Raw genomic sequence first — 10,789 nt, 5'->3', positions numbered from 1 at the left:
TTTAGTATAATAGACAAGTAAAAGTGAACGAATGGAGTGTATCTCGTCCAAAATAGTTATCATTTTAAAAAGTCATGGTATTACTAGTTACTTTTTTTCATATTGCCTGTAGTATTAAATATTCTTGAAAGTAAAAACATTGACTACAAGCAAAGAAAACCTAAAAGTGACCCTCTTATTAAATAAGGTTATAAGAGTCAAAAAACCCCTCTTATTAATAGTTTCATAAAGAACGTGTAGAAGAAAAACACGACAATCAATATGGACCAAGAAGAGTAATTTAAAAACATTTTGTTCTCGCCTACATGCTAGAATTGCGTCTGCTTACACCTAAAGTACTCAAAACATGACTTGATTGGAAGAGTTTAACTTTCACGCCACAGGCGGAGCCAGGATTTCAAATTTATAGATTCAGGATTCTAATCATTTAAAGTTATTGGGTTCCAAATTAATAATTATACATATTTAATAAAAAAAATAAGACAAATACAAAATTTGAACTAAAGCGACTGAGTTCGGGAAAACCCACTTTCGACACTGTAGCTCCGCCCTTGTTCCACGCCCGAACAACGTAAAAAAATTTTACACTATTAGATCACCTAAAAACTACCTTCAGGTAACCATCCACAAAAAACGAGACTAGTAAATTAAAAAATAAGACAAATTACCTACTATAATACGTTAAAATACACTAATAGGATAATAATTCTTATAACTAGGCCCTCTTACAAACACATTCAAATTGCAAGTCTCAACTATCTCAAAACTACATTCATTTTCAACATATTCAAGATTTCATAAACATATACTAATACTTGATAAGTGGCAAGATCTATTTGTCAATAATAATTTACAAACCAGATCCAAACCATGACAAGCCCTCATTAGACCAAGCTCACTAGTCTGCACATGCATTCATCTATATTATATTACGATATACATCGACCGTGATGCATGAAGAGCCAAAATATCGACGACGTATATATCATCACGAAGGCCAGAAGGTACTAGAACCTAAGTATATACATGGTAGTTGGTAGCAGCATTCAAGACTTATTCATAGAAAGTGGCCTTCATTCTGGTTTCAGTGAACGTGATTCAGGCGTCGTGGTTGTGCTGGAAATGTCTGGCGGAAGAATAAGCCGATAGTGCTGATCCTGTCACATTCAACGAGTGCTTGGCAAGACTTGCACTTTTCTTTGTTGCCAGCCATATTGCCCAAAAGAATCCAATCCAACCTGAGGCACAAGTAAAACACCAGATAAGACACTCAGATGTAACGACATGAGAGGAAGCACGCTTAGCATTCTACTTTTCTCCAGCTTCACTAGACAAAATACATTTCATTGGGTGCATCAACCAGAGGGCAGTGGCGTTAAATTAGGAAATGTGAAAATCAAATGATCCCCGAATGCAGGGACAGGTACATCCTAATAAAAACAACTGAAAAAAATATCAAGTTTCTGCTAGTTTGCCAACAAAGCACCCAAGGATGTGTCTTAACAGTTAGTAAAGTAGGCGAAGACTGAGACCAGGGTTTTAGATCCCATCAAAGCCAAAAAAAATGCTAAGTGATTTCTTCCTATCTGTTTATGATTACGATTTGGGGTGTCAATGACGGGTCAGAAAAGTATGAGATAAAAGCAATGAGTGAATCCATAATGCAGAATTGTCACAATCTTATCGCCAATCAACAGCCATACGCAATACAAGCAATCAATTGTCAAACTACAGGAAACATACTGATACTGATGAAATTGCAAAAACAACTTTGTGCATCAGCTACTACTCAGATTAAACACATCGTCAAAGATAAATAGTATCGGTTTCAAAACTCAAGAAGTTTTGTAGAGTGAAATCTTGTTTAAATTGAACTGTAATATCGATAGTTATTCCCGCCCATGTTATCTCAGCTAATCATTCATTTGCGGGAGTGAAAATAGGACAAAGCCACAGTCAGGTTGGTAAATGACAAGTTAAATATTAAAATATGGGTGAAAATAACAAGAAATTAAAGCTGAAACATGTGAAAAACAGAAGGAAGGTGCTCAAACTGGAGCCGGAACAGAGAGAAAAAGGTCCTTTTTGCCTACCTGTAGCCACAATCACAGCAATAATTGATATAATTGTCGTAGTGGAAATGACAAATACAGTAACTGACAGAGCCCCAATATAAATAGCAGTTAGGCAGGCAAAGAAAAGAGCCAAGAATCCTCCTGCAGCCGCTAATGACATGAGAAGAGAGATCACAATGGCATTGACAGTTGCCGCGACAAAGAACAGCATAAAGACTAGCAATCCTGTCAAAGCAAGAAGAGCAATCGTCCCCACCTACATAAACATTTAGCAGTCCAGTAAATAGGTTAGTCTCACAAACTTAGGAGTTTCAAAAGAAAATAACCTGGTTCAATATCCATGACAAAACAGCTTGCTTAGGAGGTTGTGCAGAGAAAGAATCTTATCAATATTTGACTCAAATAGTTTTAAGACAATGATCCGCGAAAGTACAAGAAGCTCAGACAATCAAGTTCTTCAAAGAGCAGCTTTAACAAGGGACTGATCAAAAACTTGCTAGTCAAGGTAAAGAAATGACTCCAAAACTGTCCTGGTCATGGCATCAGAATTCCACACTTGCTCCACAACAGCAGAGAACTACTTGTACTCAGCTCATAAAGGGTGCAAATCGTCCTAACCACACACATTGTTGCGTGAGTGGTTAAGCTATTCTAAATATGTGACTCATAGGGAACCATTGGAATGGAATTAATTATTACCAAAAAAAGAAGGCAAAGAGAGATTCTTGAGTTCTTGGTACACACTCCCTTTTTATTCTCCTTAGTCCTCAGTTTTTATCTTCATGGTATTTGAAATGTTTAACAGGGGAGCAAATGTAGCTGGATCACTTGTAATACTTGTTTCATTTGATAACATATCTCATAGGGAATGCCAAGTTTAGCATGTAAACACTTCAGCACAAAAACAGAAATATCACACGCACATTAAAAGAAAGTACAGTACAATACAATTAAGTCACGTTTTGAGCACATGCAGTTTTACCGTTTAATTAACTACCTGTTGGACTTTCGGTTTTTAATTCAGCTAGGTCAGTAGTTTTGGAATGTCTACGTGAATCATAATTCAGCTCTTCTTTTCCACCCCTGTGGCAATGACTACTCTTACTAAACGATGCTATCCAGCCAATGCATGGATCTGACTATATCCCAAAATGAACAAACTTTCAAAGTTTACCAAATGATCCTAAAGGGCTGATTTACGAATGACGACTGACTCGCTTCAGGAACCTTTCCTCTCCCAGCCATTTCGGGTCAAAAGACCTAAAGACGCAAGTATCCATATAATAATGGTGCATTCCAAGGTGTGGAGTGGAAGAGTAGGGATCCATAATTGTGGTCACATGAACTTAGATCAAACCAAACGTTACCCCCCCCCCACCCACCCCACCTCACCCAACAAAAAAAAAAAACACCTTCCCTCACCACCACCCCAAAATACTTTTTTTTTTTTTAAATATGTGCATTCCCCCTTTTTCTAAGGGAAGCAAGTTCAACAATGATAAGCAAAACGTAGACAATTCCAATTTCAGCGTATTTGACGAAATTATAGAGCGTGAAATGCACATAAGATTCACCCTTCTGGCCATGTTCTATTTGAAGAAACAAAATGAAAGCCTTTCAGAGCGTTGACTGACTCGATGACAGTCTAAAAATCCAATATAGTTTAGAACAAAGAATTGTCACCGGTTCTCTTTTGCTACATAATCAGTTCCTTTAGTGGTTTTGGTTGTACTAGAATTCAAAGAAAAATAATGGCTGACCTATGCTACCTAGGCAGGCCACAAAGTAGTTTAGATATAAATCAGATGAGACAAGTTAAATATTAGAAGAAACAAGAAAAGGTTGTTAGGTATATTCTCTAAAACATAATAAATGGTAATAGGAGTTAAGGTCGCTAGGTGCTTCTCAATATAAATTCTTTTTAAGTTCATAAAAATTTCGTGTAACAATTTACTGAATGACATGTATGGTAACCAACGTGGGACTTCCTCAAATTTCACACGTGTATCACAAGGTCCTAATGCACCTGTTTGAGTCAATGATCTTGGATTTGATTAAGCTATCTATTTGTCACCCTATATCGAAATACGGATATATGTAGTTTCCTTTGGAAACAAATATTTGTAACTAACTGTCAAGGCTACACTGGTCGCTAGATCTTATAATTGTCACCATGTTCATTTTAAATGATGCTTTCCAAATCCCTGCTTCACCAAAAAACAATCTAAAGTATATACATTGGAGTGCAAGACTACTAAGACGATGGTAGGGTTGTTTTTTTTTACCCCTCTGATTTTGGATAATTGACAGGAGCGATAAATTGAATTAACCTTTCATGTCATTAAGATATTGTTTGTCAAGACATCACTTTTCTAACATGCCTATGTCTGCGAAATAGTACCTTTTGAAAACTACAGGATACTGAACAGTTTTCATATTTATAAAGAGCAATCAGAAAATTAAAACCAAGCGAAGACCATGTTTAGGAAACATTTTTTTCTTTGTATTTTTATGAGTAAAATAGCAAAAAAATGAGAATAATATACTTGGTTACTTTTCTGTTTCCATGTGTATCTTTTATAAGCAATCGCAGAAATAATCTAACATTAGTGCGTAAGAAACTGGGAGACCAATGGGTAAAAGACTTAGAAAAGGTAAGAAAATAATGAGAAGATGGCCTCTATGATGATATTGAGATGTGAATCCGCATATTGCGAAGAAACTAGAAGCGAATAAATCACTACACATAGGTAAACAGCAAAATATACCATCAGGTTCAAAGAATAGGGGAGTAATTCATGTCACTTGATGTATCTCGCACTTCTTTAAGACACAAGATTGCGAAAGTGCACTTTTGTACAAGTCCTCAGTTCAAAGTAACTGTGTTGATGCATATGTCAAATAGGGGGAGGAAAAACAGATCTAGAACGGCCAGAATCTCGAGAGGATATTCTATTATTAAGTGTGGATATAGTAGGAGAGAGTCGACGAGTATGCAATCTCTATAGGGTCAGAAAGCGAGCAATATGTTTTAAATGGAAAAGGGATGTTAACAATGTCAGTAAGTTTACTGTGCAAGCCTTGCCTTAACATCCTTTGTTTGGTCTAAATTTGAAGTCTGATAGCAAATATAACAATAGAGTCAGCAAAAATACTAAACATAAGCACCCTACTCAGTATTCATTATTGTAGTGGTATACTTAACACTTTAACAAATATATAGTGATCATTACTAATTATGCTCTACCTAACAGGAAAAGGACTAAAGGTCCAATTATTGGCAAAAAAACATAGTAGTTACAAGTCAAGACAGAAAACCATACAAGATATCCAAGTGAACTCAATATACATAGGCCATTGTGCTATACTTTTCCCAAGTAGAGTCAATAGCCCTATATTATTCCAGTAGTTCGATTGGGCTTGGATCAGAGGCAATGAATTACAAATCAGCAATTTCTAAAACTACAAGGAACGATTATAAACACAATAACTTTTGTCAAAATAAATCACCAGCGAAACAGTTTCTTATGAAATTTATACCTTCTTGTTTCCCTTCAATAATTGTAGTTCGTGGTGTCTACTTTATTTCCTTTTCCAAACTGATGTGTTTATGCTTTCCTTGAGCCGAGAGTCTATCAGAAACAACATGTGTCTACCTCCACAAGGTAGGGGTAAGGTCTGCATACAAATTACCCTCCCCAGACCCCACTCGTGGGATACACTGGGTATGTTGTTGTCGTTGTTGGTATCTAGAAAATCAAATTCACAGGACGCAACTACATTTCTCCCCTTAAAAGCTTGATCTTTGATATAATCTTTACAACTAACTGAACATAGCTTACGAAACAAGAAGGAGGTCATGGAGAGGGCTCTCCCTCAGCTAGTCTTTTTTTCTTATTTTAAAATCAGTCTAATTACAATCTTTGATAGAATAATTTGAAAACCATAAACATTAACTCTTAAAAACTGAATCTTTAATATAATCATTTCAAAGCAAAATGGATATACTAGCAAAATAAGACAATCAGAGCAAACCCCAGAGCAAATTTACACTCAAAAATTGAATCTTTAATATGATTATCTCAAAATTGCCAGGAATTAACTTACAGAAACAACTTCAAAATTAGTAAAATAAGCCAATCAAAACAAACCCCTGATCAAATTTACTCTCAAAAATTGAATCTTTAACATAATTATCTCAAAACAAAATGGAAATAACTTACAGAAACAACTTCAAAATTAGTAAAATAAGCCAATTAGGACAAACCCCAGATCAAATTAACTCATAAAAATTGAATCTTTAACATAATTATCTCAAAACAAAATGGAAATAACTTACAGAAACAACTTCAAAATTAGTAAAATAAGCCAATTAGGACAAACCCCAGATCAAATTAACTCATAAAAATTGAATCTTTAACATAATTATCTCAAAACAAAATGGAAATACTAGTAAAATAAGCCTATTCGAGCAAAACCCCAGAACAAATGTACACTAAAAATTGAACCTTTAACATAGTTACCTCAAAACAAAATGGAAATAAGCAGAGCAAAATCCCAGAACAAATTTACACTAAAAATTGAATCTTTAACATAATTATCTCAAAACAAAATGGAAATACTAGCAAAATAAGCCAATCAGAGCAAACCCCAGATCAAATTTACTCACAAAAACTGAATCTTTAACATAAATATCTCAAAACAAAATGGAAATAACTTACAGAAACAACAAGGAGGGCACGTAGAGGGCTTCCTTTGCGAGTCCAAGAATAAACATTATGAGCAGTATTCTTTGAAGCTTGATGTATCAAAGGAACATTTTCAGAAATAGCCACTTTAATCCTCTGAATTAAAGGATCATTATTATTATTATCAGAAGAGAAAATTGCAGACACAAAACGGTTGAAAATATCAAAAAGAGTAACCCCTTTTTCATTTTCTTGAATATTCATCCCTTTTGATTTATTGAAATTTGTTGAATCCTCCTTAGTTTCATCTATAATTACTTCTCCATTTGATTTTTCTTCACTAGTTGAATCCTCCATAGCCATAGCTAAAGCTTGAATATCTCATCCAACTGTTGCACTCACACTTGGTCAATAAATAATTTGATGGATCTTAGTTTAAAGGTGTACAACTTTTTCCTACGTTTGACGGTTAAATAAAATAAAATAAGTTGATTTCAAAAGGTTGTGTTTATCCTACTTTATATTTTACACGACGGTATATTGAAGGGGTGTGAATTTTATTTTAGATAATATTAGTTAATGATTATTGAAATATTAGTTTGATAGTGCTAAAATTTTAAGAAACTCAATAAACTTAAATCTAAAAAATTCAATATCAATAGTGGCTCAATATCGCATAGGGCTTGTCTAGTGCGGTTTACATTCCCTGTGTGATTTACAAGCTATTAAACAGGGGGAGATTTACCCAGTGCACACAAAGTGCTCACCCGAAGGGCAGAGGTTGTGGCAGAGGTTATAGCGACTACAGGTTCCCCTCTTACCAAAAAAAAATATTAAGCAAATTGAGGTTTTAGTGATATAAATTTTAGCTATTCACATCGCTCTATTTAAATATATTTTGTTTAATATAGTACAAATTAAAATTAAACTAAAAAAAAAGTACAAGAATTTTCGCTATAATTTTTACTAGCATATGATATAAAGCTATGGCATAAATAAAAGATTTCTAAAAAATATAGGACCAAAATGACATAAACAAAATTTAGTCTTAACTCATTGTTACAGTCTAATTTTGCGTTATTAGTTTGCGCTCGACTTCCAAATAGATGGTAGGTTTTTGAGGAAAAAATTCATGTGATTTTGATTTTTCCTCGCCTTTTTAATATTTGCATTCACCATAAATGTATACTTATGAATTATTGTATCTAAAAGTCCACATAAAACATAGTAATAAAATCAGATCAAGAAACTTTTTATTTTATAAGCAATATGCTATTTGCGGCAGAATGTGATAATTTATAATCCTGTTTAATTTTACATACAATAGCATATTTATCGTAACGTTCGTTTCTCTGCAATAATACCCGCCTATGATTTTTGATATCATATTTCGTGATCAATAAAATTTAACCACCTATTGCTTGAATGCAGCTAGGTTGGTTTCTTGTTATACTATAATTAAGAAAAAAGAATCACCAAAAGATGTGATGCGGTGGATGAGATTGTTCTTCCTTTAACCAGAGATCTCGGATTCGAGTCTTGGCTATGAAAAAATCTTTGTGGGAGTGTTTTCCCTTGAATGGGGTCCTACGCGGCGCGAATTCAAATATAGTCGAACTCAAATGCAGGTACTGGACATCGGGCGAGGAAAAACAAATTAAGAAAAAAGAAAACTGAGTTACGTGGAGAAATTTGCCGACAGCAGATTGATGGGATTGATTGTGCGAAAGTGACGATCAACCATTGATGTCAATCCAAGTGTTTTGACATGAATCAGCATTTTCTTGAAAAAGCTTAAACAACCATGGCCTACATATATTGCACTATATTAGGGAGACTTCTACTAATACTTCCTCTCACTATTTTGTGATGCACTTTGACTGAGAATTTGAAGGGACATCTTAGAGCAACGATAAAGTTATTTTTAATCGACTTATAGGTGATAGGTTTGAGTTATGAAAGTAGTCACTAATACTTGCGTTAGGAGATGCTATTCTTCCCCCGATCCTGCATAAATGGGAAATGCTTTGTTCACCTGGTTGCCGCACTTTGATTGAGAATAAAGTTTGAAAAGAAAGAATTTTTTTATGAAACTTGTGGTCAAAAACAAGTTATATATATTTGTATGTAATAAATATTATTTACAAGATGAGAAGTTTAAAGTTAATTAAATAGTATAAATATAATTAGTTATCATTCTTTTTGGTACATATTAAATGAAAAGTACATCACATAAATTGGGATAGAAGAAATGTTATTTAGCAAAACCACTTGTATATAGCTGCATTCATGGCTGCCATTGCGGTTCAACAAACTCTGGAGATTTTAATGCATTTCTGTTTGCATGTGATGATCTTATTGATCTAAGTACAAGTTTAAGAAGGTATGTACATATGTTTGTATTTTGTATATTCAATTGCCATAAGTATAGTTCAGAAAAAGACACAAGTAGTACTCCCCCTTTAAAAAAGAATGAAAGGGTTGAGTGTACGAGTGTCAAACAGAGGCGGACCCAGAATTTGACGGTCACAGCGGGTGTACATAGGTCGGGTTGGTTCGGATTTTACAATTACCAAACCAAACCAATTGTGTCGGATTATTAAATCTAAAGACCAAACCAAACCAATAAAACTCGGGTTTTTCACTCTCGGGGTTTCGAGTTATTCGGGGGTTTTTGGGTTTTTTCCGATAAAATTTTCGTAGAATAAAACATATAAATTATGCTCAAAATATTTCTTTAGTCCGAGTAGAATACAACTATATAAAGTATTTTCGATTTTTTGGCCAATATTGTCCCTTATCTTTGAGGGTAGGTCTATTTTGGTCCCTCAAATATATCCCTGAGCATATTTAGTTCCTTAAGTATGCTAAAGTTGAGCACATTTAGTCTCACTGACAGAATCTATCCAAGATCAATTACAGGGTTGGTTTCGGCACTCACTGTCTTTTTAATTTACTTATCAAAAAAAATTTATAAACCAATCCCCCACTAATAGTACAAAACTGATAATTTAGATTTTAACATTTAAACTTTTACTTTTAACAATTTCGGTTGATTTTTCCAAAAAGAAAAGTTAAAATTTGAAAAAAAATAGAGTTGCCAAGATCACTTCTAGGCATATTATTAAAGCAAACGAATAACCAGATTGTATTATCATTTTTAGCCAGCGCCAGAAACTATTTACATCTAATAGCTGAAAAAGTATATAAAATTTGTAAAATTATTGTATATTAACATACAAAATGTATATATACACAAAATCATATACAAAATTTATACCTTTTTTGGCTAATATTTTTACAATGGCTATACAATATCATTTTCTCATTGAAAATTGGCACAGAAGGGGATATTATTTAGGTCAAAATTTTAAAAGACATTATCTAAAAATGAGGAATTAAAGTGATAATTTGCGTTATCCAATAAAAGGAGAGAAACATTTTGCTTCAGAGCAAAAGATTTGCTTCATGAATCAGAATTGGTTAACACTGTTAGTTTTTTAATACATTCTATCAGTGAGACAAAAGGTGCTCCACTTTAGCATACTTAAGGGACTAAATATGCTCAAGGTTATATTTGAGGGACCAAAATAGACATACCCTCAAAGATAAAGGACAATATTGGTCAAAAACCCAAGTATTTTCCAAGAAAATAATATAATATATGAGATATGTCATGGCATTATCCTAAAATATTCAACAATAAAGTTATGTAATATAAATAATGCTAATTAAAAAGTCATAATAAAAATAAACATAATCTAAGAGTACTAAGTCATGCTAAAATAAGTAGACTAATAAGGGAGTATTAAATACATGACTAAACGCTAAAGAAAATATAAAAATAGGTTATGCATTTTATCTAAATTATTGCAAAACAAAAAATAGATATTCAATACATTCCCGTTCGTAGTATTGAATTAAATTTCTTTTGTTAGCATTAGTATTGATTTGATTTTGGTTTGGGCTTTTGTTAGCACTATTTAATTTACTAATGTTAATGGCTATAAAACTTATTGGAACATT

General features: G+C 33.5%; 1 protein-coding gene across 1 annotated transcript; it reads right to left on the bottom strand.

Moving 5' to 3' along the window:
* Window positions 1-723: 723 nt before the first annotated feature.
* LOC107763626 (uncharacterized) lies at window positions 724-7,249 on the bottom strand. The gene is made up of 3 exons (XM_016582120.2): window positions 6,797-7,249; window positions 2,094-2,331; window positions 724-1,238 (listed from the first exon to the last, which is right to left on the bottom strand). The coding sequence occupies exons 1-3, from the start codon at window positions 7,124-7,126 to the stop codon at window positions 1,099-1,101; spliced, it is 708 nt and encodes a 235-aa protein (XP_016437606.1). The 5' UTR covers window positions 7,127-7,249; the 3' UTR covers window positions 724-1,098.
* Between the last annotated feature and the right edge of the window lie 3,540 nt (window positions 7,250-10,789).

This window comes from Nicotiana tabacum, chromosome 13, assembly GCF_000715075.1.
Source record: "Nicotiana tabacum cultivar K326 chromosome 13, ASM71507v2, whole genome shotgun sequence".
In the NCBI taxonomy this organism is placed as follows: Eukaryota; Viridiplantae; Streptophyta; class Magnoliopsida; order Solanales; family Solanaceae; genus Nicotiana; species Nicotiana tabacum.
The sequence above is the reverse complement of the archived record's forward strand: the minus strand, read 5'-3'. Positions and strand labels throughout refer to the sequence as shown.

Bases quoted from the DNA above. Each gene is read 5' to 3' on its own strand.
- LOC107763626 (XM_016582120.2), bottom strand. From the start codon at position 7,126: ATGGCTATGGAGGATTCAACTAGTGAAGAAAAATCAAATGGAGAAGTA. The intron at 2,332-6,796 runs GTAAGTTATTTC...ATGTTTATGTAG, and splicing joins GTGCCCTCCTTGTTGTTTCT to GTGGGGACGATTGCTCTTCT. The intron at 1,239-2,093 runs GTAGGCAAAAAG...CTTGTGCCTCAG, and splicing joins TGCTGTGATTGTGGCTACAG to GTTGGATTGGATTCTTTTGG.